Source organism: Hypanus sabinus, chromosome 8 (genome assembly GCF_030144855.1).
Source record: "Hypanus sabinus isolate sHypSab1 chromosome 8, sHypSab1.hap1, whole genome shotgun sequence".
NCBI lineage: Eukaryota > Metazoa > Chordata > Chondrichthyes > Myliobatiformes > Dasyatidae > Hypanus > Hypanus sabinus.
Window position 1 is genome coordinate 40,956,695 of NC_082713.1, and position 25,280 is coordinate 40,981,974.

The window sequence follows — 25,280 nt, forward strand, 5'->3', positions numbered from 1 at the left end:
CCATGGAGACTGGCTGTAGAAGGTTCCCAGCAAAGTCGGATGGAGGTTGCTGTCTGTGCTGGGCCTTGATAAAAAGAGTAAGAAGCAAGCAGCTCACAGGATGGGGGAGGAAGCAGAAAGAGCCTCCTGCTAGATATGGAGCAGGTGAGAGTTGAGCTGAAAGTCAGGAGCAGACGGGCAGTGACTTGGCCACCACTGCTGACCTGCCAACTGCAGAGTGTAGTGGTTAAGGGTCAAAACATTCTATGATGGTTGGGCACCACCTGATGACATCTGCTCCTGATCATAGGCTATGGTTACCTCATTGGGTAACTGTAGAGAGCACCTGCTGTATGATGCAAATGTTGATGTACAGAGGGACCTTAGAATCCAAATCCACAGCTCCCTGAAAATTCCTACACAGGTTGATAGGGTGGTAAAGGCAGCAGATAGCATGTTTGTCCTCATTAATTAAGGAACTATAAGAATTGGGAAGTTATGTTGCAGCTGTATCTAGTTTGGTCATATCTGAAATATTGCATTCAACTTTGGTTGCCTCATTATAGAGGGAGGTTGATTTAAACAAACAGCCATGGCCAAAACCATGAGGTTAACTTTTCTTTTAATAGTTTCACAACCCTAAGTATATTAACAAAAAGCTATTTACAATTACACCCCAGCCTTTTAAAGTAATCAGGAGCTCAGGAAAAAGGCAAGAAACACATACTAAGTCCATAAAGTTGACTCAGGATTGCTTAACAGAATGTTACAGTTAACCACTGTATATATTGCCTAAGAATCCATCTTCCTGAAATATCAAAAAAAAACACTTTTGCAGCATATTAGCTATGTAAATCTGTAATAAATCAGATAACAATAAAGTAATACACTTCTCCACTGAAGTCATGAACCACAATACTGCAAATATACATATCACTTCTGTGATATGTATATTCCAGTGCATGGAGCTAATTTCCTAGTTTTAGCCATGGCTGTCTGTTTAAACAACTCCTGCCCTTCAACATCTTGAGCACTGCACATTAGCCAATTTCTCTGCAAATCAGAAATGTCAAATTTTCTACAGTAATCAACTGGAATCACTTTATATACATTTGCTTTCAATTTTTCATGTCATTGAATAATCCTAACATTAATTAAACTAATGGAAAATACACTCAGTAGCCGCTTTATTAGGCACATCTGCTCATTAATGCAAATATCTAATCAGCCAATCATGTGGTTGTAACTTAATGCATAAAAAAAAGCACACAGACATGGTCAAGAGGTTTAGTTGTTCAGGCCAAGCATCAGAATAGGGAAGAAATGTGATCTAAGCAACTTTCAGTGTAGAGCTTGGTTCCACACGGGATCAGAAACTCCTGATCTCTTGGGATTTTCATGCACAACTGTCTCTACAGAGAATGGTGCAATAAACAAAACAGCATCCAATGAGCAGTAGTGCTGTGGGTGAAAATGCCTTGTTATCGAGAGCAGTCAGAAGAGAATAGTCAGACTGGTTCAAACTGTCAGGAAGAGAGGGTAACTCAAATAACCATGTGTTCCAACAGTGGGGTGCAGAAGAGCATCTCTGATCGCAAGACCCATCAAACTTTGAAGTGGACAGGCTACAGTAGAAGACCACAGTGTATCTAAAAGTGTATCTAACAAAGTGTATCTAACAAAGTGGCCACTGAGTGTATATTGTGCCCAGTTGTAATGAACAACACAAGACATTACTAGCTTGAAAAATTGCATTGGAGAATTTGCAGTCAGATTTCATAAATCGGGTCATTTATAATCTAGAGAGCCCCTGTACTTTCACTGCTATTATAAAGCCTAATTGCTATTTTCCCCTATATGAACATGTTGATTTATTGCTTAATATTCACAATTGAAAATGAAAAAACTTCATGACATATCCTTCCAGAAAAAAAGGCCAAAGTTAGCATTGAGATGCAGACTTTCAAGGGCAATCTGTTTAAGACAATGGAAGCAGTAAACGTTCTACGTAACAATCTACTGCAATCAGACTGCTCTGTCCTAGAATAACTTGCATGGAGAAAGATCCTAACATTCCAGCACTGTATATCAAATCCTTTCCAAATGATTCCAAAGTTTTCCCCCTCAACAAGCTTATCTTAAAAATGAGTATGGGGTTTGCCTTATATATACAATATTTTATATGACAAAGGAGATGACCACTTAACCTAGCAATTTTATGTTCCCTCAGAACAATTCCAATCCCTCATTAATTTCCCTAGAAGCCAAGGCCATTAATAAATTATGCAAAATTTTGCAACCAACTACCTTCAAAGGAGCAATTTATAGTTAGCAAAAGAACAAGCACATCTTCAGGGTCACAGAGTGAACATGCGAGGACAGAATGAGATTACAGGAGTTGAAAGACAGTGGCAATACTTGCAGCACCATGCCACTCACTGCCATTTCGAGGGAAGAAAAATACTTTACCATCAGTCAGCTTTTATTTGACATCACTGTAGTATTCTCAAGTTTAATTTTAAATATGCAATAGAAATGTAATAATATGCAGAAAAAGGTTCTCTCCAGAAAAAAAAAATGACTTCTTGAAATGCTCAATCTATACAGGAGAGTTTTTTTGATTCCAGAAGTTAGGCTATGGCACTTTTAGCCTCCATCTTCTAATGATTACACAGCAGCCTAAAATGCAGTTATATGTAAAATGTGGTCTAACCAGATAACCAGGTTTAACCATTTCACCTGAGGTTTTACTTTAACAATTAAATAAACTATGCAGTACTGCATAGCATATTAAGCATTGTTGGTCCCAAAATCTGGCAAACAACAATATGGAACACTTATATCATTTGCCTTTGCCTCTTTCCTGCATGTCAAATAGTTTACATATCATGCATTAAATCAGAAAGCGATTTAGTATTTTCAATAGCTTATGGAAAAAAACACATTGTTTTACAGCCAATCATACTTCAACAGTAGATTAAGTATCATTTTGTTAAATTCATGGCTGAAATGACACCTTAAAAGAAGTTTCATTACTCAAGACTTCTTATACCTACTAGTTTCCAGCACTGGTATAGGATTGAATTTAATAATGAATACAACTCCAACCAAACATCATTCAATGTAATGAAAAACAATCACATGACAATCAGGTAGATAAAATTCTAGACTGAGTAATGAAATTTAACTGGTTTCATCCAGGTGCATTAAGATATTCACTTGTTTGCTGTTTTGCCTTCTGGGCTTTAGAAAAACTAGTTTTTTTACAATTACACTTAAGTGGCTCCTTGATCTTGCACTTCATCAACCTAAAGGTGAATACTTTTGAAACGGGAACCAAACAAGATAAGGAATGTTATTGTTCGCAATGTGCTGAAGCAAAAATTCCAAAATAATTTATTTTACTATTTCTGCTGTTCATTTTAATCTTGTCAGGGTCTGCAAATTCTTCCTGCTAATTAGTTCTTATAAGTGTGGAAAACGTTGTACAGTAAATTGTGTAAGCATTTCAAAATCCTAGGTGAAATGCTGTTCCTCACAGGTGTGCTTTAAAGTACAGTGAATACAGAACACATGGGAACTTCAACCCTTTTAACAATTCCAAAGATTGCTACTTCTAAAAACTTCAAAAATCACTGATTTTTCGTTTTAGTTTTGGTTTTAAATAGAAACTAATTCAGGAGTAAAGTTTCAAAAAAAAATGTTGCCAGATTTTGCATAGTTAACTCAAAAGTTGAAATCAAGCAAAACTGAGCACCTTTTCAATGCAACATACACAAAATGCTGGAGGAACTCAGTAGGTCAGGCAAATATGAGCCATAAATTGTACTTTCTTTTTGCTTTATGCAACACTAATATGTGGTGTTAATGTTGAAGTGGCAGACCTACTGGTGCAATTGGTCAGCTTGTAGTTTATAACCTTACATGATGTGATGTCGTCTTTCATCTGTAACTAATTGACAAATGTATGCAATTACATCAAGTGGAATCAGCAAACTTTAGAATGCGTTGACCACACAATTAGCTGTTCTGGAAAAGTGCTGCCACGATGCATAGGATGTAAAGGATCAAACTTCAAAAAGGTTAGATTATAATTCAATGTTTCACAAAGTCAAACAACATATTTTTGTTGCAGCCCCTCTACATCCTCCACACAACTAGCACTAATTTAGTCCCCTCATCTTCTTGTCCTTAGGTAGTCTCTAGGGAATCAAGGGAGCTTTACTTCCACTTCAGTTTTGTAAATCCTGAAGTGGGTAATGACTTTATTATTGTTGAGGGCAAGTGGTGACTGATTGGACAAGCAACTGGGTATCTTGTGAGGTGCTCCCTCCGTCCATGACTCACAAGGGCCTTCTGAGTGTTCCTGATGATCAAGGCGCTCAATAGCTCATCTTAAAAGCTACTTCTTCACTTGAGAGGTCATGAGCCAGGAGTTAGTGCAGATGACGCAATATGCTTTGAAAACATCCCAATGTTTTCCTCTATAACAGCCTGCACACCTTTTACGACAGAGGTCAGAAAAGAAGTATGTCTTAACATCCTTGCGTTGAACAGCTGAACAACATAGTCAGTCCAACGTAGCTGGCAGAAAATCCTGGACTTTAATGCTGGGGATGTAGGCCTGAGAAAGGATGCTGGCATTGATTTGCTCATCCTTCCACAGAGCTAGGAACATTTTGGGGAGCTTTGATCAAATATTTCTTGATGTTTACTGTGAGTAATTCAGATCTCAGAAACATAGGGCAGGGTTCATAAGTTTTGTGCCAGTTCGACAGATGTTGATGAAAAAAAAATTGGGCATAATCTTTTTCATCACCACAATCCATTTTTTCGCCAAGGGAGAAAAGAATCACATACAGAGATAACTCTCAGAACAAATGGGAAATGGTAACCCACAGTAACTACATAACCAAACCAGAAGTCACCCAAACCCCGGCAGAATAGTTACTGCTTGCACTGAAAGCTTCAGTCTCTTTCATCCAGATAATGGGTCTGTGCTCAAGGTGTGGATGTGGATTCCCGTTTCCCTAAAACGGCCAGTATTTACACAAAAAAAAAGATAAAAATCAAAGGAAAGATTGACATGGTGCGTGTTAGGGAGGATATTTCCTGCAAAAGCAGGCCAGTGCTTTTGGCTGGCTAGAGATGACTTAAAGGTTTCTGTACACATTGCAACATTTAATTTCACATGTTTAATCTTTGTGGCAACTACAGACTAGCACTCAATGCACGTGGAGTGTTGTGGTTGTGCTGACAAAAGTTTACACGATACCACTTTACCAACGACCAACTCCAAAGCTGGTGAAGAAACAGAAAACCAATCCTAGGACAGAGTGTTGGGTCAAGGATAATTTGCTTCCACTCCAATTCTGTGGATTTTTAAGGTGACTGGTCAACCCAATGGGGGACCTAGAGGCTCCTTCAGAAGTGGGACAGAAGATGTTGAACGAGGCCAATGTTTGGGTTAATGGGGAAACGGGTTCTCCTTTGCCATTCATGCTGAACTTCTTTGCCCCTAATGAATAGATCTGGAAATTCTCAGTACTATCACAAAAGATCTTTCTCAAATGTCCACATGTAGTCATCTGTTCATCCAGATACTTCTTAAATGCTGTGATGAACCACTCTCAGGCAATTCATTTCATATATTTACCACTCTCTGGGTGAAGGTGGCCCTCCTTATATTCCCTCTGAATCTATTCCTTGCTTCCTCAAACCCATGTCCTCTAGTTTTATTTACTTCTGGTAAGTTTCCTGTAGTCTACCTTATCTATATACTTCACAATTGTTTATATCTCAATCTCATTCCCTCCAATTTATTCCACGCCAGGAAGAAAAGACCTAGCTTCTCCTCATAAATGAGCTGCTCCATCCTAGGCAACATGCCAAGATGAATATCCCATGTACCTTTCTCCAGCACCATCACATCTTTCCTATACCTTCACCCAAACTGAGGTTTGACCAACATCATGTATTCTGTCCCAGAATACATAATAATAGTGCAGCAAGTATGCCTAAGGCATCACGAATCTTGCTATGAAAAAACAGAAATAGACCAAAGTATTCTCAACTGGAAACCTGCTGGTCAATTCTGCCCCTCTCGAGATTAACACCCACATCCTGTGGAGGTGCTTAAGGGGCTCCAAAGATATGCTCTTTGACCCATGTAAAATTATACGTTTGACTTCCACTGGCTCATAGCTTTCTGCTCTAATTCTGCACAGCCTCCCCATGGGTCAAAAATGCTTTGAATTCAAACAAGTTCTATGGCAGAACTTACGGACACTAAGCTGATGTCATATGATTAAATGTCCTTCCATTAATAGACCTCAGATTTTAACAATGAACAATTCACATCAATGCCATTAAGAAATGAAACACTGTACCCAATACGACATTGCCGAAATCCCCAGCGTCTCTATTTGCATGAACAGAGCACCTGCATGAAGAGCCCAAACCAGTTACATTCTTCTCTTTCAAATGTTTTCCATGTCTACCAACAAGTAGATAAGAACATTGCCCTTCCTTGCCAATTTATTGCCTCAACAGCAAACCCTTCTTAGGGAAGAGAAAACCTAGTAATATGGCATCTGTTAATCTCCAAAGGTTTGTCAAGATTATTATCATTGCCTCATCCCAAGTAAACACCAACATTTTCTCAATTTCTTCCTTTCTGCTTTGCATTTATCAAGACATAGCCTCTATCCACCCTGCTTCCTAAACCAACCACCGTTCCCAAAGGCAAAAAATGCTCTATCACTTGAATGTTGATGCAGAAAATTTGTTCTCAGAATAAACCCTTTGCCATCATTACTATACTGACACCCTTTGACCAACAGTCTGCACCCTCTGCTTGGGAATTTCTTCCCTCTTTCAATCCCAGCACAAACTTCTGCAACACAGTAAACAGAAACAAGTACATCTTTTCACTATCTTCACATTTATTCTACCATTTCTACATCAACCATTCCCCACCCTCTTTCTGATTCCAGAATACTTATTTGACATTGAGCTTTGTTACTTTGTATTTTAAGGCGCAGCAGACTACCATTATGCTTATTAAACCTGCACCAGCTCTCAAAGCAATGCATCCATCCCGATCCACGTTTATTCCCCTCTCCTAATCTCACTTCCCCACTCATTTTCACATATGCTCCACTTATTTTTTACTTAAACAATAGGCAATTTACAAGAGCCATTAGACCTAATAAACTGCACATCTTTAAGATACAAAAGGAAATTCAGTATCCAAAGAAAACCAAATTTACTGGGGGAACACGCAAACTCCACACAGACTGCAACCAAGGTCAGGATCAAATCCAGGTCGCTGTAGCAATAAAACTGCAACGCTCACTCAGTGTAATTTCCGAATTTCAGTTAAACGTCGGATCTACCAATGGATTCTTTCTGTCTTCTGTTATAAACAGAACAATCGTATTCTTTGCTTCACTCTCACTTGCCAAACCAAAGCAAATACAATCCTCGACACGCTACATCTTCCTTCACTGCAATCGAATAATTCCAAAGTAAATTAAATTCAATTAACCACCCCGCCCAAGAAAAGGGGGCTGTCAAATCGGTGAAAATAAGACTGCCAACTTAGCCAACCATATAATAATCATAATCAGAAACGTACCTTGTCAATAGGTGCAGATGACATCTTGCAACAGCTGTGTTCTTTTAAAATGCTGCAATTAATATAGACTGGAGTCGGAGGAAAGAGGATTGACTGCGGCGTTGGAGACCGGGTGGGGATAGGATGGGAGACAAGTCTCGGGCCGGAATTCGATCTGCGAAAGCCCTTGATTTTGAATACAGGAACCGACTCTGCAGGCTGCAAGGCTATAACTGTAGACGCGCACACTGAAGATAGGCTTATGGGCAGAAGCTATGCACTGACGTTGGAAACGCAGCCAACGCTAGATCTTAATCGGTCGTGCTTTTTTTTTGCACTGCAAAAGCGCCGGCAGTGGTTATGTAATATACCTTAACAGAAATGATACAGCAACTCCTTGTTCTCCCCTCCCCGAGCCCGGTCACTGCCCCCCGCCCCGAGCACTGCCTGGGTGATTCCTTCCCTCTCAGCAGGTCCCGACACCAAACCCTGTCAATAACTGTCTGCTCTCCCGCACAACCAACGGCGGTTGGACTCCATAGGGAATAAACTACATATTCACCCTCCCGGTCGCTCCTATTTCACCCACTGCCTGCCCGTTCTGTTCAGAGCCGGAGTCGGCTTCCTAGCGACATAGTCGTCGCCGACTCCGGAACTTCGCTTCTTTTCCGGTCAAGTACGCGTGATTACTGGGAAATGTAGTTGTGCTGAATTGCTTATCTCAGTGAAGATAACATCTGAATCTCGGGGGAGCAGAGTTGCGTGACTTTCTACAGGAATAATGTAGATGCTGAAAACTAGGAATAAACACAGAAAATGCTGAACCAACTCAGAACATGGGCAACATTTGCGAAAAGAGAAACGGAGGTCAGCTTTCAGGTCAATGGCCAAGACCTAGGAGAGGAATTAGGCCATTCGCTCCGTCGATTCTGCTCCACCTTTCGATCATGGCTGATTTACCTATCATGTTCGTTACCACGCTCCGGTCAGGAAGGTTATGATCAATTCCTTACTTCCTGACGTAATACAACTATTTGTTAATTCATCTAGCAAGTTTTCAGATGAGCACTCATCTAATAATTTCCTCTGGTAACTCCTCGACCTAGTTGGCTCCAAAATGATATTAATAGGATTGGAAGCAAGTATATTTGCCAAGATGTTCACGTGAAATAAATAACACATAGAACACAGAAATAAGCCCTTCAGCTCAACTTGTCCATGCTAACCAAGGTGTTTGGGTAAGCTAATCCGATTTGTTTACATCTGGCCCATCTTTTCTATGGACCTGTCTACATTGTGTTTAAACATTATAATTGTACCCATCAGTATTGTAACCTATATAGTCGCTGCCTTCTGTGTGGAAAAAACTTGCCCCTCTTCATTTAGAAAATAGTCTTTCCTGTCTCTCCTTAAACCTGTGCCCTCTAAAATTAGACTTCCCTGCTGACTATTTACCTTATCTATGCCCCTCACAATTTTATAAACCTCTACAAGGTCAACAGTCGGTCTCCTTCACTCCACAGAAAACAATCCAAATCCATCCATTTCTCCTCATAACTCAAGCCCTCCAGTCCCAGCAACATCGTTCTAGTCCTTTACTGCACCCTCGCTGAATCACTTCATTCCCTCTGGTTTAATCACTCTCTTCCTATTGTATGGTGATCAGAACTGGACATGATATTCCAGGTGCAGTCTCACCAATGCCGGCTACAAAATGACATCCCATCCCAGCTCTTGTATTCAGTTCCCCTATTGCCATACACTGCCTTTACCATACTCTGTAACTGTGCCAGGGAACTAATTCCTTAGCTCTAAGTCTCTCTGTTCTGCAACAGTCCCCAGGGTCCTACCATTCAGTGTGTATGTCCTGCCTTGGTACGATTCCCAAAATGCATTGCAACCAATGCAATGAGTAGATAGAACAGGAAGAACCCTTCAGATGACCAGGGACAGAAAGAGTGAAATTGGTCAGAATTCACCTCACTGATTATAATCCTTGCTACAAGAAGTGTGGAAATAGTTTTCTAACATGGAAAGAATTGTCCTTGTGCTTTATAAATGGCCACTTGTACTGGAAAATGTATTCTGCATTAGTAGTCAGAAAAACAGTGAGGCTGTGTGGCTGAGGACAGGGGTCAGTGGTGAACAGCTAACAAAAAGAAAGTCTTAATTATTAACTGCCTAGAAATCTCAAAGATGGAAACTGAAAAAAAGCAAGGTATTGTTTTCTTTCAGTACAGTTTCTAGTTTATCAACAGTTTTTTTGTTCAATGTTGCATTTCAGCTTTGTCTATTGCATTTTGAGCATTAATGACTTTACAGCAAACTCAAGCGCTGGTCACCCTGGCCAGATTCCTTTCTGTCTGGCCACATTTCTGTCTCTTTCACAGGTTTAGGTTTGCCTGGACATCACACATCATGAAAAGGTGTGACCTAGTTAACAGATGAAGAATTGCTTGAATGAGATATCAGAGAACAAATAGTAACCCTGATATGTGTAGTTCAGCTAACTAGCTCAGTCGCTGATTTCAGGAGAGGCAGAGAAATGATGCAGCTTTCCAATTCTTCTTGCTGACAAATGCAGTATTCATTAGCATGCCATACCCACTATCTATTATCATAGATAGAACATCTTAAAGACGGATAATTTACTGTACTTGTATTTTAATGGAATCCAACCAATAAACATTACAATCCTTTTCAATTGCAGGGACTCAAAGCACATCTTTATATATTCTTGATTATATTTTTGACAAGGCAAATTTCAACTCATTCAATTATCTGAATAATATTTTTAATTACAGATGATAATTTTATAATATATTTATCCTGAGTATAAAGCCTTTTAGCAGATTCAAATAATGAGCCAAGAACACAGTATTAAAACAGCAGCTTACAAAAATATCACAAAATTATGTTAACTACTGTACATTTAAATTATATAAGTAACACATGATTTGAAAGTAAAAGTGTCTGAACAAAGATGATCCTGTGTGCAAAAGTATTGTTCATTCATTATATCTTGGACAGAGGTGTCATTGATTCAACCCAGATAAATCAACCTTTCATTTCAAAACCAATGCTCGTTCTTTTTGCACGCATAATATATCATATTAATCTTTTGGAGACATTAGTTTTTATGTGGTAGAACTTAGATTCCCATTTTTGATTTCATAACATTTGCAAAAACTTTTTTTTCTACCACTTTCTTTTTTTCCTTAAATGGGTGAAAGTTTCAAGTTGAAGTTTAATTAACATCCAACCATACATGAAGCTAGCCCACTTTCTTCTGGTGCCAAGGTGCAACACACTTTACCAACAGCACATAGCACAAATAGTAATTCCATAAGACTATAAGACATAGGAGCTGAATTAGGCCATTTGGCCCATGGAGTTTGTTCTGCCATTTCATCGTGGCCGATCCATTTTTCCTCTCCACTCCAGTCTCCTGCCTTCCCTCCCGTATCCTTTCATACCCTGGCCAATCAAGAATCTATCAACCTCTGCCTTAAATATACATCAAGACTTGACATCCACAGCCGCCTGTGGCAACAAATGCCACAGATTCACCACTCTCTGGCTAAAGAAATTCCTTTTCCCTGTTCTAAAAGGACACCACTCTATTCTGAGGCTGTGTCCTCTGGTCTTAGACTCTCCCATCACAGGAAACATCCTCTCCACATCCTTTCACCATTCGATAAATTTCAATTAGGTCACCCTTCATTTGTCTGAATTCTAGTGAATACAGGCCCAAAGCCATCAAACACTCTTCATATGACAAGCCATTCAATCCTGGAATCATTTCTGTTACTGTCCTTTGAACCCTTCTCCATTTTCAGCATGTGCTTTCAAAGATATGGGGCCCAAACACAATACTCCAAGTGAGACCTCACCAGTGCTTTATAAAGTCTCAACATTACATCCTTTCTTTTATATTCTAGTCCTCTTGAAACAAATGCTAACATTGCATTTGGCTTCCTCACCACAGACTCAACCTGCAAATTAACCTTTAGGGAATCCTCAGTTTTTTTTTAATTTTCTCTCCATTTAGAAAATAATCTACCCGTCATTTCTTCTACCAAAGTGCATGACCATACACGTCCACACACAATATTCCAACTGCCACTTCTTTCCTAATTTTCTTAATCTAAGTCCTTATGTAGCCTCTCTCTTTCCTCAAATTACCTGCCCCTCCACCGATCTTCATATCATCTGTAAACTTTGCAACAAAGCCATCTATTCTGTCATTCGAATCATTGACATATACTGTAACGTAAAAAGTATTGGTCCCAACACAAACCCCTGTGGAACACTGGCACTAGTCGCTGGCAGCCAACCAGAAAAGGCTCCGTTTATTCCCACTCAGTGTTGGCACGTAGCCTAGTGGATAAAGGCATCAGTCTAGTGATCTGAAGGTCACTAGTTCGAGCCTCAGCTGAGGCAGCGTGTTGTGTCCTTAAGCAAGGCACTTAACAACACATTGCTCTGCGATGACACCGGTGCCAAGCTGCTTGTGTCCTAGTGCCCTTCCCTTGGACAACATCGATGGCATGGAGAGGTGAAGGCTTGGAGCTTGGGCAATGCCAGTCCCCCATACAACCCTGCCCAGGCCTGTGCCCTGGAAACCTTACAAGGTGCAAATTCCATGGTCTCACGAGACTAATGGATGCCTTTTTTTTTATTCCTACTCTTTGCCTTCTGCCAAAAACATATGGTCACAAGGAAAACAAAAGATAAAAGTAATATAGCCCAAGTCCCTGAGTGACATGACTGTAGTCCTGATTCAGCCTACTCTTTCTGGAATGAACACCAGAGGGCAGAACTGAGTAACCACTGGCGGACAGCACCAACCAGACTTACAGTATAGTACATTACCGATGTCCAACAGGGTCTTGCAATCTAATAAAAATATCGAAGACAATCAGTCACATCACACCAATTCAACACAACAATATGCACCAAGTCTAGGCAACAACGCAACAATGGTACCGAGCAACTAGCAGATGAGATAGTCATGCAGTACTTGATGTTCTTACTATCCAGCAGTGATTTGTATCATAAAAAAGATGTATAGGATAAACAAATATGCTTTTGATTGGAGTGGCCGCTGCATCTGAGCATGCTGCTATCTTATCAGTTTTTGGATAATGAGTATAAGACACCAGCAAGTCATGAGGAAGTCTCTCAAGAGAATATTCTTCTTGCATGGTTCAAGAGAGCATTCATGATTTTTACTATATAAATGACTTGGGCTCAAATAATTTTGCATCATTTATAGTCTCCATACTCTCAATTATTATGTCTATGTTTCCAAAACAATAAAGGATCCTGTTTTATCACAATTTCTGTTTGAACATTCAAGCATAGTCGTTGGTTTTCTTCCATCACCCGTTACTGTCCAATGACGTTTTTATAAATTTGGGCAGGCAGTATGAAAATCTACTAGAAATTACATCATGACTTTTGTACCTTCCTGCCATTTGCCAGAGATCTACACACAGCTGGGAGTTCATTAACCTCAGGAACATGCAGAAAAAGAGTCCTTGTAACACATTACCATAGTCTGAGCTTTGGAAGCATGAGCTGTTTTTTTGTCCGCAGACATTCAGTTTTCAGTACTTGTCTGCACCTAAAATTTGTCTGTGTACTCAGGCAGCTCTCGTTTACTCAAGGTAACGAAATAGGTTGGGACAAGTTGAGATTGTGGTGCAACGGGGCCCTCTGAGGCTGTACCACTATAAACAAGCTGGGAAGGGCATAGATGGTCATGTGGGGCAGGTGGCAGGACAATTAAGTCTTCATGTTCAAAAGCACTATGCATGAAACATTACCTTTCCTCATACCCATTTAAATATTTATATATAAGCTATCACATGTTTCAACATCCCTCTTTATAAATGTTGTATCTCTTAAACCCTGCGCTTATTCAATTTATCGAGATTTAGAATCCGGTCCTGGATAGATTTTGGATGCTGTTCTTCTTTGCCATTAGTGTTATTTTTCCTCGGTCTATCCATAAAAAGTAAAATCATGTGCATCTGATTGCTTCTGCTTTTTGTTTTCTCATATTTTTTCTGCTTTCTTTCATTGATTTGATGTTCATAATGCACATGCACTCATCAACTGAAAAGCACCAGGGTGTATCAGGCTGAGTATTGCATGAGATGCTCTCCATGGTAGAATTCTAAGAATACTCATACGTCTTGTCCAGTCTTGGGAACAATGATACCTGGGTAAGCATGAACCCTTGGAGTGAATATCACCTCTTAAAATACTAAGTCTGAACTAAATCATTACAGTGTGAACAGTTATATAAAGTTCATATGCGATATTCATTAGTTCAGGCAAATATTAATACTGATTTCATTACTCTGTTAATGTGAAATTCAAAAAGTGAATTAACATTGTGAAGAATACTGTGAACAGGATCAGCTATAAACTTTCACTTTTATAATATCAAGCACAAGAAAACTTGATCGAACTATGTTTTTAATTATGATACTTTAAGGAAAATCATTTATGTGACTGTGTGTCTCTAAAGGTCACTCTTGTCACTTGCTGAGAGCCGTTTGCACTTTGTTCGTTTTCTTCTGGAGTGAATATTGATAGCAGGAAAGGAGCCAGGAAACCCATTAAACACTTAATACAATGCCCATTATCCATTAAATATCGGATTTCTACACAGAGGTAATGAGGATGCCTTATTAAAGGCATTTCTATTTTATTGAATGTCAGATTAATTCTGTTTATTTATACAGCTACTTGATGCTTTTTAAAGTTTCTCCTATCTCCCAGTTTGGCTCCTGTTTTGTATTGGTATTGGATTTGTAAATACCGAATCAGAATCTGGTTCACCGAGATGCTATGAAACCTGTTGTTTTGTGGCAGCAATACAGTGCAATACATAAAGATGACTACTGTATAAGTTGCCATATGAGTTAAAATAAATAAATAATGCAAAATAGGAACGTGTGTACATACACCATTCAGAAATCTGATGGAGAAGCGGGAGAAGCTGTTCCTACTTTGTTGTTCATCTTCAGACTCCTGTACCTCATTCAAACTATCATTTTTGTTGGTAAAAATCAAAAACAATGTTCGAGAGAGAGTTCACTTTGAGCTCTGCTGCAGGGGGAGTCAGATGAGGAATTGGTGGGGCTGGTTGCATAGAAGGCATGCAGAATTAAATGCAGTGCGAAGCCTGCGAGAGAGCTGGTGTCATTACCAAGGGGTATGGAGATGCTTAACAGCGATTTATTGCTCAGGAGTTTTTTGTGTGCAGCACAGAGCCCATCCATTCCAGTATAGAACTGCTGGTCATCTCCATTTGAGCACTTTAGAGACTATCAAAGATACAGCTTCCATTAAAGAGAAACAGCAGACACCGGGCAGTGTTTCAGTACAGGTTTAGACCACGAGCAGAATTCCTAGGGACTACTGATGCGCTGGGCCTTGTAGCCCATGAAAGCCAAGATCTTAACCCAGCACAGAGTCTCTGAGCCCACCCATTGTCTTGGAAATACACTTGACTGAGTAATGACAAAAGGGTTAAATATTATTAATGTCTCTTGGTCTGATACTACTATCTCTGATGCCCTCCTGCCTGGAACCAAGACCACAAAAGAAACTACAGTTAAAAAACGGTTTCTTGGTACTGCAACACAACATAAATTCCCTGAGCTGGTTAGATTATTAGATTAGATTAGATTTAGACCAAATTCAACTTTATTGTCGAATACAGATACAAAGCCAATGAAATGCTGTTAGCATCTAACCAGAAATGCAAAGAATAGTGTTATTTACAAAATAACTGCGGATAAAAAGTAAGTGCTACAGCACATAAATATAGAAGTACTGAGAGAGTACAATATGGGTGCAATACTGCTTAGCGCTGTGATGTGAGGTTCAGCAGGGTCACAGCCTCAGGGAAGAAGCTCTTCCTGTGCCTGCTGGTGTGGGAGTGGAGGTTCCTGTAGTGCCTAGCGGATGGGAGGAGAGTAAAAAGTCCATGGTTAGGGTGAGATGCATCCTTGATAATGCTTTTCGCTCCGCCCAGGCAGTGTTTATGGTAGACGTGCCGATAATCCACTGGGCAGTTTTCACCACACGCTGGAGTGCTTTGCAGTTATCTGATCCATATGACTTACACTGCTCAGTAAGTGGTTCTTTCAACAATAACTTGACAATTTATTAAACACAAAGGCCCAACTTTGGTGTTAAAAAGAAATCACTGAGTAAAATGTCACCATGCTTAGACAATTCTGCCTGTGAACTCACAAGATCGTGCAGAGCAGCTGAAAGAAAATGGATGAAAGTTGGGCTAGAAGTCCACCTTAATATTTTCAAGGAAAAACTAAGCTGTTTTAACGCTGCCATACACTCTGCAAAAAGAGCCCATTTTCCCAAGATTATGACAGAGAATAGCAACAATGTTCTCAACTATAAATTAGGTCTTTATTCTTTGGAGCGTAGAAGGTTGAGGGGGGACTTGATAGAGGTATTTAAAATTATGAGGGGGATAGATAGAGTTGACGTGGATAGGCTTTTTCCATTGAGAGTAGGGGAGATTCAAACTAAAGGGCATGAATTGAGAGTTAAGGGGCAAAAGTTTATGGGGTAACACGAGGGGGAACTTCTTTACTCAGAGTGGTGGCTGTGTGGAACGAACTTCCAGTAGAAGTGGTAGAGGCAGGTTTGATTTTGTCTTTTTAAAAAAAATTGGATAGTTAAATGGACAGGAAAGGAATGGAGGGTTATGGGCTGAGTGCAGGTAGGTGGGACTAGGTGAGAGGAAGCATTCGGCACAGATTAGAAGGGCTGAGGTGGCCTGTTTCCATGCTGTTATTGTTATATGGTTATATAAACCGACTGTTGAACCCTGCCCCAACCTATAATATCCTCATTCAAGCATCTGCCATAAAATCTCAGGGTATAGGTTTATAATACTTTCTTTTACCAACCAAATTACTTCCATTTGGGAGAATATTGCTTCAAATACTGGTAACCTCAACAATCAGCCTCGTAAAAAGATGGCAACCATGTCAAAATGTAGAAGTATTTCTGATTCAGAACTCTATAAGATTGTAACAAAGAATAAACCATCTGCTTGCTGTCTCAACATAGTCCATACCACATTTTTAAGGGGTCTTTTAAGAGTGTTTTCAATTCAGTTAGAAAAATTATTAACACATCCCATGAAACTGGAGTTTTTCCAGATGCCTTCAGAATAGTGGCTGTCAAACCCCTACTTAAAAAGCTAAACCTTAATAGTGAGGTACTAGCTAACTACTGTCAAATCCTCCCTTATGTGTGAGATTGAGAAAGTAATTTTCAACCAACGCAACTTCTTTCTGAATGGGAACAATATTCTAGAAAAGTTTCAGTCTGGTTCTAGTGCAAACAACAGCATAGAGATGGTCCTTCCCAAAATTGTTAGCTACCTCAGGCTTGGCACTGATAGCGACAGTGTCTCCGTTTTAATTATCCTCGATCTTAGTGCTGCCTTTGACACAATTGACCACAACATTCTGCAAGATTGACTCGAGATTTGAGTTGCCCTTTCTAATAGGTCTCACTCAGAACATTTTTTGTCTGTCTTGGAGATCATTTTTCTAAGAGATATGACGTACCTTTTAGTGTTGTTCAGGGAAGTTGTCTTGATCCACTACTCTTCTCCTTATACGTGTATAAACCTAATTTCCACAGTTTTGCAGATGACACACAACTGTACAATTCGGTTGAGCCTGATAACATCCTATCTTCTTTGACTTCAGGCATGTTTGCAATAAACAAAGGGATGAACAATAATTTCCTAAAACCAAATGAAGATAAAAGTGAAATAATTTTAGATGATCCCAAAGCCAAAAGAAATAAATTTCTTGATAAACTTGAGAATTTGGCTCCCTTTGTAAAATCAGCAGTAACAAGCCTGAGTGTTTTCCTTGAAGAGATTTGAATTTTAAATACCACATAAAGAAAGTAACCTGAGCAGCATTTCTAAAGAAATATTGCCAAGGTGAGTCTATTTCTGTCATGTAATGATGCTGAAAAACTAATTCACGCCTTTATATTGAATACACTAGATTACTGCAATGCACTTTTTACTGGCCTTCCAAAGGAATCTATTGACACACTTCAACTCATTCAGAATGCCACCACCAAACTTTTAACTAAAACCAGGACGAGGGAACTTATCACTCCCATCCTTTCAAGTCTACGTTGGCTTCCTGGATCTTTTAGAATTGATTTTAAAGTTCTCTTACTTGTTTTTAAAGCTCTCGATGATCAGGGACCAGAGGATCTATTTTCTTTTACAATCCTGCTCGAGCTCTCAAGTCTTCTTCTGTCGGTCTCTTAAATTTAAACAATCTCTCACAAAAGGTAATTGACAGGTCAGCTGTCAATTTGAACCACGTTCCTAAACTATGGAACTATGGAAATTATAAGGGATGGAGACTCAGTTGCCACTTCTAAGCGGCAGCTCGAAAACTATTTATTTAAGCTTGCTTTTCACTGACATATTTTGTCTTTTATTTTTATGTTTGCTCTTTATCCCATTGTAGAGAACTTTGAACCACATTGTTTGTATGAAAAATGCTCTACAAATAAGTTACTATTATTATTATGATTGTTGCATGACCGGCAATCTGTACTTTAACGTCAGGTACTGGAATTGCCAAAGTTCTGTCTTGAGAAAGAGCTTAATAAAGCATAAGTCTGGCATTCCTTTCAGAAAGGAAGTTTTTGTGCTCCTCCTGAAATTATTCCAGTGTCTTGCTATAGCTTGGCATCTTGCAGGCAGCTCTGGACTATTGTCCTTCCCAGCCTGGACGGCACAGTGTCTAGACTCTAAGATCATCCTCTAAAGCCATTTACAGTCTCCTCCACTGGTTGTCAGCAGTTATTTATCAGCTTTGCTTGAAGCACTGTAATAGCATTTGACAGGAGTACTTAGATAATGACAGTGACACAGAGAAGAAACCCTGGCAGATTGAAGAATAGAAGGTTAAACCCAATATATTGTCATTTGTTTATAATTTAATAGAGCCATTGAGTACCATAGCATAGAAACAGACCTTTTGGCCCATCTAGTTTATGCTGAGTTATTATTCTACACCCTTCATATCTCTCTCATGTGTTATCCAAATCTCTCTTAAATGCTGAAATTGAACCCATATTCACCACTTGCGCTGACAGCTTATTCCACACTCTCACCATTATCTGATTGAAGATGTTCCCCCCATGCTTCCCTTCAATGTTTCACCTTTCACCCTTAACTAATGACCTCTCGTTCTAGTCTCAACCAACCTCAGTGGTTAAAGCTTGCTTGCGGTTGCAATGTTTATTTTCTGGTGTCTTGTTATTTTTGCCATATAGCCATGCACATTCTCTGATGGTCAGTAACATTAACACCATAAGACATAGGAGCATAATTAGGCCATTCGGCCCATCACATCTTCTCCACCATTCCATAATAGCTGATGTGTTATCTCTTTCATCTCCATTCTCCAGCCTTCTCTCTTTAACCTTTGACACCCTGACTAATCAAGAACTTATCAACCTTCTCTTTAAATATACCCAATGACTTGACCTCCACAGCCATCTGTGGCAATGAATTCTCTCTGGCTAAAGAAATTCCTCATCTTCGCTCTAAATGGACATTCCTCTATTCTGAAGCTGAGTTCTCTGGTCCTTGACTCCCCACTATGGTAAACATCCTCTCCACTATCTAGGCCTTTCAGTATTCAATAGGTTTCAATGGGATCACCCCTCATTCTTCTAAGTGAGGGGCAGTTGGTGATGCAGAACTTCTTCAAGATAGGCAGGGAAGAAAGGACTGGTGGACATCACCACCTCCTTTTCTTTTCCTCCTCCTTTCACACTCATGCTCTTCACTATGAAACTGGGAGCATGGATCACCCCTCATGATGTTCAGCCTGGGTGGCATGTAGCAGACCACTACAGTTCTTGTTCTTTCTCTCCAGAATACTGATGGATTTCCCCAGAGCCGTTCAGTATGTGCTATTTCAGCATGCCAATGGTCTGCTCTAGCATTATTTCACCCAGCAAGATAGTTTTCATCGCATATATGTCATCCACATACACGGGTTTTGCATCAAGCCAATTCCATTCTCTGCAGTACAGTATAAGGCAGAGTCTGAGCAGATCACGACTCCTGGGAGGCAGCTCTATCGAGATAATAGGTTTTAAATCCCATTGAGCATGGCCATCCTATAATTATTTGGGTTTCAAGCAGGTAAATTCAGAAGACAACACAGTCTAGTGTGAGTGATTTACATTCTATATTGCATCCCATCCATCAGTTTCTGGAGTACAATTGCTTTAAGTCCAGTAATACCTCAGTTTTAAAATTCTTATCCACATCCCTGAATTGCTACATGACTTCTCTATTCTCTTTGCAAGGTCTCGGTCACAGTAACCTTCTCCAGATCTACAAATCTCATAATCACTACACTACCTCATTTTTTTCTTCCTACAGTACTCCAGGAAAGGAATATCACTTTGACGTAACCAGCCATGTTTTCAACTGGCAATCGTAATGTATTTCTAATGGGTTCGGGGTTGGCTCAGCTTCTGCAAACCAATGCAAAAGCAAACAAACAAACAAACAGCTGGAAGAGCCATCAAATCCTGATGCGGGTTTTTAACCCGAAACGTCAATTCTCTTCCCTCCACAGATGTTCTTCGACCTGCTGAATTCCTCCAACAAAGATTGTTTGATCCAACCTCTGAAGTCCCTTGTCCCATCGACTGACACAAAAAGACACTGGAATCTGAAGGTGCAACGGCAATAATTTAAACAGAAAATTATCCTGGACTATTTAGAAATTTATGTGCTATTTAGAAATTGACACTCAGGTAATGCAAACTTAGGAAGCAACAGAATGTTTCTGAACTCGAGAAACGGATTTAGTCTGCCTTCCCTTGCAAGTCCCAGCACCCGGCCGGAACCATGTTGTGTCTCCAGTCGCAAACGAATGAGTCGGAGCGCAAAACAGTCGGACCGGAACTGCCGATGGGCTTTCGGGAGAAGTCCGTTCCCGGACTCATTCGCCGCACTGGTTTTTCACCAGGTCAGTTTTTCTCTGATCATGTCATTTCTTCTGAGAAAGTGTGCACTGTGCAGAGCTTGTCTGCTTCCCCAGGCTTCTATCACAGCACTCCCGCGCTCGGCCTGTGGCCCAACATCACAGGAGGGCTCGCTCTCTTCCCCCCCATTCCTGATGAAGGGTCTCGGCCCGAAACTTCGGCTATTCTTTTCTCACGGATGCTGCCTGACCGGCTGAGTTCTTCCAGCGTTGTGTACGTAATCACAGGAGGGCTACTCCGCAGAAAATTATTTTGCATCTAATTTAAAATTATTGTCACACTTGTTAAAAATGTAGGCGCGGTTTTATTTGTAAAGAAACTTTCCTAAAACTCAGCGGATAAATACACAAGGCAGAACATTCTGGGTCTGAGTCTTTGTGTTGAATTTCCAGATGGCCACAGCTGGCTCCTGCATCGCCTTCTGCTATCAATGTGTACACTTCCTGGCAGTCATTGGTGGTTTTTCTGTTGTAGAGTGCATGACTGTGGATTTCATTTGACCAGAGTTGTTTTACTCTTATGGGAATAGACTCCCACTTCTGCATCATCAGAGGGGAGAAAAGAGAAGGTTTTAAGCATCTTTTTATTCAGGCACCTTCCTCCTTCCTTTCTCAGTCCTGAAGAAGGGTCTCGGGCCAAAACATCGATTGTTTATTCTTTCATATAAAAGCAACCCGACCTACTGATTTACTGCATCATTTTGTGTGTGTTGCTTTGGTATAAGCAATTATTGGAATATTGCTGGAAATTATTTGGTAGCGGACATACGTCGGTGCTTATTGTTGTCATTTGAGCTGCACTGCCACCTAGTTGTTAATACAGTTGTTAATACAGACCAAAAAATGCAAGTCCGAAGATTAGAACTGGTGAGCAAATATGGTAATTAGGATGTCAATATATAAAAAAAGTTGAGTTTGTAGCACGTCATTAGATATGTTTTTCAGTACATTTGTTCATATGGTATATCACTCTGTAAATAATGTACGTGATCCCTTTCTTTCATTTGTGTGAATTCAGTGACGTGAATTTGAAATGACCAGAAACAGTAGTCAACAAAATCCATAATTTTCAAGCTCAGCGCAAAGGCTTAAGGCAAGGATTGAACTGTGCAATCTTGGAGTTCCTTGTTATGTTGGGAAATAATTAAAAATTGCATTTGATATTTTATTTGGAGTGGAAAGTGCTCATGGATTTTGCTGTTTATTGCAGTGATCAAGATCAACTGTCAATATTGTGTGTAAGAAAGGTCATTTTGAGCTGTGATGTTAATACCATGCATCAGTATAGGTTTGTTATCATTTATGTGCTAGCTGGTCAAAGCAGAATCCAATTAATGCCCACCTTGGTGCTTATTGCATCCATTTGTACCAGGTTTCTGGGACCGAGGCATGGATGCTATAGTTGTAGTTGTATGTGATGCTGATTTTTTTTTAACTGTCTTTCACTGGTTTAATTCCATACTTGTTTGTGTTTCAGCATGATGAATGAACTATGGACTCCAATTGCAAAACAATACAACCCATTAAAAGCTGGAAGCATTGATGGGACAGATGAGGAACCCCACGACCGAGCTGTCTCAAGAGCAATTGCAGCCAAATATAGACCCAATAAGGGTGTCATTGGAGATCCACACCTGACACTCTTTGTTGCCAGGTTGAATCCTCAGACAACAGAGGAAAAGTTAAAAGACACATTCTCCAGATTCGGAGATATCCGTAGATTGAGGCTTGTGCGGGACATTGTCACTGGGTTTTCTAAATGCTATGCTTTCATCGAATATAAAGATGAACGCTCATTATTAAAGGCACATCGGGATAGCAATAAATTAGTGGTGGACCAAAATGAAATATTTGTTGATTTTGAATTGGAACGGACTTTAAAAGGATGGGTCCCACGGAGATTTGGTGGAGGATTAGGAGGTAAAAAGGAATCTGGCCAGCTTCGGTTTGGTGGGCGGGATCGACCGTTTAGGAAGCCTTTCAGCCTGCCAGCACTGAAAGCAGAACTGTACACGGAGGGACCAGTTGACAAAATGGATAGAACACGGGATAACCGGCAGTGGGAGAGAGGTCGAGATCGAGAAAGGAGAAGAGATGAGAGGGGCGAGGAAAGAGAAAAGCATGATGGAGATAGAGAGCGATACAGAAGCAGGGAAAGGGATCATAAACGCCAGAGGGATGAAGATCGATATAAAGATGAAGACAGACACCAACGCAGGGAGAGGCATAAAACTCGACGGTAGAAAGCTATTACCTTTCTTCTACCACTAAGGAAATATAAAAACTCTTAACAAGCGGTCTACTTAACCTTTTTATTGTTTAATTTAAATGTGCATTGTGGAATGAAATATCTAATCAATGTTTATTTGTATGAACAGATGTTGCTGGCAAGGAGTTTCTCAGTGCTATATCATATATATATACATTTCCCTCAAGTTTTCAACATTGTATTTGGATACAGATGATCCTCTTGCATTTTGCTTAGTTATCTGCTTTAATAAGATTATAGCAAATGGGATAATAATCCTAGCAACTATATATGTATTAAAGGATAGGGATAATAAAAAAAAGGAATTCTGTCCATCATAAACTTTACTGATATAAATGCAGTGCAGTTCTGCAATTATTTCTCCAAATGAGTAAATAACTTCCCAGTTCTCTTATCTGCAATTATAGACTGTCCCTGGGTAAAGAAATTTGGATCAAGCTTGACTTATGCGTAAATCAAAGAACTGTGGCTGCTGGAAAACTGAAATAAAAGCAGAAAATGCTGGAAACACTGACAAATCAGAATCAAAATCAGGTTTAATATCATTGGCATATGTCATGAAATTTGTTGACAACAGTACATAATAAACACTAAATTATATTAGGTATGTATATGTATTAAACATTTTAAAGGTCGTAATGTAGAGTTCATGTGTTCAATGTCCATTCAGAAAAATTGATGGTAGAGGGAAAAAAGTTATTCCTCAATCATTGAGTGCGTGCCTTCACTCCTATCACTCCTCCCTGATGGTAACAATGAAAAGAGGTTATCCCCTGGGTAATGTGGGCCCTTAATGATGGATGCTGCATTTTTGAGGCATCGCTCCTTGAGGATGTCCTGGATGCTGGGCAGGCTAAAGCCCATGAAGGAGCTGACAGAGTTTACAACTTTCTTTAGCTTATTTCTATCCTGTGCAGTGGCCTCCCCATACCAGAAGCCAATGCAGCCAGGTAGATTGCTCTCCATGTTGCGAGTGTATTTGGTGATATACCAAATGTCCTAAAACTCCTAACTAAATATAGCCACTGTCATGTCTGGAAGTTTGCTTCTGTAGAAAGAGAAATTAACATTTCAGGTCAGAAATCATCTGTCAGAACCGATTTTTGACAATCCGCTAGTTAATTAATTCTGTTTCACTTCCCTTGGATGCTGTTGAACCAAAACTCTCTGGCCTTAATTCAGTTTTAGAGAATGTATTATTTAGTATTTAATTTAGTTGCATAAATCCGTATATTTTTTATAACTTGGTTTTGCCTTGCAGTTTTCAATAAAACAAGTTAGTAGCTTTTATACTTTTTAAATGGTGATTTGCTGATTTTATTTACTTAGACCTACTTAAATGCACAATGTAATAAAATACCCTACTTTTATTAATGTTGAATAATGGTGGTGTTCACATTCTGTAATATTTGATTTTTTTTTCCAAATAAGATTTGTCTTGTAATATCTTTTGGATATATTAAACATATTTTATTACTGACCATTGTATAGGCTAGAAGCCTTATCCAGTAGTATTCCAGGAATTTCCTTTTCCATCATTTTAGTTGTCAATTGCTCATTTCCATGTTGTCCAAGGTGCCACCAAGTTAGATTGTGTATTGTTCAGCCTGTAGTTCAGCAAAACCAAGACTAATTTACAACATCATAAGTATCGTCTCTGGCTAATAAAAAAGTGAGCAAAAGTTCAATGATTTTTCTTATTATCTCTTGCCTTGGTGTGTCAAAACCAAATGGAAGGACCAAGTAATGCATTGGCTCAAATCATCTAAATTGGTAAATTTAGAATTAACCTGAACCAATAAGAAAAGCTTTTGTCATATATTGTGTATTTTCATGTAGAGGGCTCTGCTTTCAGGTGGTCCACCCAGTACTTTTTGATAAGGGTAACTCAGTTGATTATGTAGAATTGTCCTTAGTTGGAGGTATTCCAATGGAATTTCTTTTGCCCATGGGAGAGAAAAAAATGATGTAGCAGTGCCATGGGAATGAACTACACAATGTGTTTAACTGCATTTGGATTTTTAACATCAGAAAGCAGCAGGATTTTGAGGGGGGGAAACGGGGACTCGGTTTGATACCAGAACAATGGTAGAGACCCAATAAGTTTATTCTGTTTACTTTTCAAAAAAGAGAAATTTGCATCAAGGTGCAGTGTAACAAGCAAACCATTACTTCTGTAACATACTTGAACAAGGTTTATCTTATTTTATGTGGCAAAACATGCCAAGGTGCCTTAATAGGGTTATTAACAAAATAGAAATAAAGGAGAAATATGCAAAATTCTGCAAGTAGGGGGTTGTTGATT

General features: G+C 39.5%; 2 protein-coding genes across 4 annotated transcripts in view; one reads left to right on the top strand and one right to left on the bottom strand.

Moving 5' to 3' along the window:
- Positions 1-8,247, bottom strand: part of LOC132398076 (ubiquitin-like protein 3) — a 31,138-nt gene extending 22,891 nt beyond the window's left edge. Inside the window, exon 1 of the mRNA XM_059977019.1 lies at positions 7,619-8,247. Within this exon, the coding sequence (XP_059833002.1) occupies positions 7,619-7,642 (24 nt within the window). The 5' untranslated portion in view covers positions 7,643-8,247. The remainder of the gene's footprint in view (positions 1-7,618) is intronic.
- Positions 8,248-8,351: 104 nt separating this feature from the next.
- Positions 8,352-24,456, top strand: snrnp35 (small nuclear ribonucleoprotein 35 (U11/U12)). 3 transcript variants are annotated; one of them, XM_059977024.1, is made up of 2 exons: positions 8,352-8,835; positions 22,184-24,456. In XM_059977024.1, the coding sequence occupies exons 1-2, from the start codon at positions 8,816-8,818 to the stop codon at positions 22,947-22,949; spliced, it is 786 nt and encodes a 261-aa protein (XP_059833007.1). In that variant the 5' UTR covers positions 8,352-8,815; the 3' UTR covers positions 22,950-24,456. The 3 variants fall into 3 exon arrangements, with proteins under 3 accessions (XP_059833007.1, XP_059833008.1, XP_059833006.1); XM_059977025.1 differs by lacking the exon at positions 8,352-8,835 and adding an exon at positions 20,546-20,691; XM_059977023.1 differs by lacking the exon at positions 8,352-8,835 and adding an exon at positions 20,717-20,920.
- The last annotated feature ends 824 nt before the right edge of the window (positions 24,457-25,280 follow it).

Coding starts and splice junctions, on each gene's coding strand:
- snrnp35 (XM_059977023.1), top strand. CDS start 20,886: ATGCTGCCTGACCGGCTGAGTTCTTCCAGCGTTGT. Junction 20,921..22,183: donor CTGAGTTCTTCCAGCGTTGT/GTACGTAATCAC, acceptor TTTGTGTTTCAG/CATGATGAATGAACTATGGA.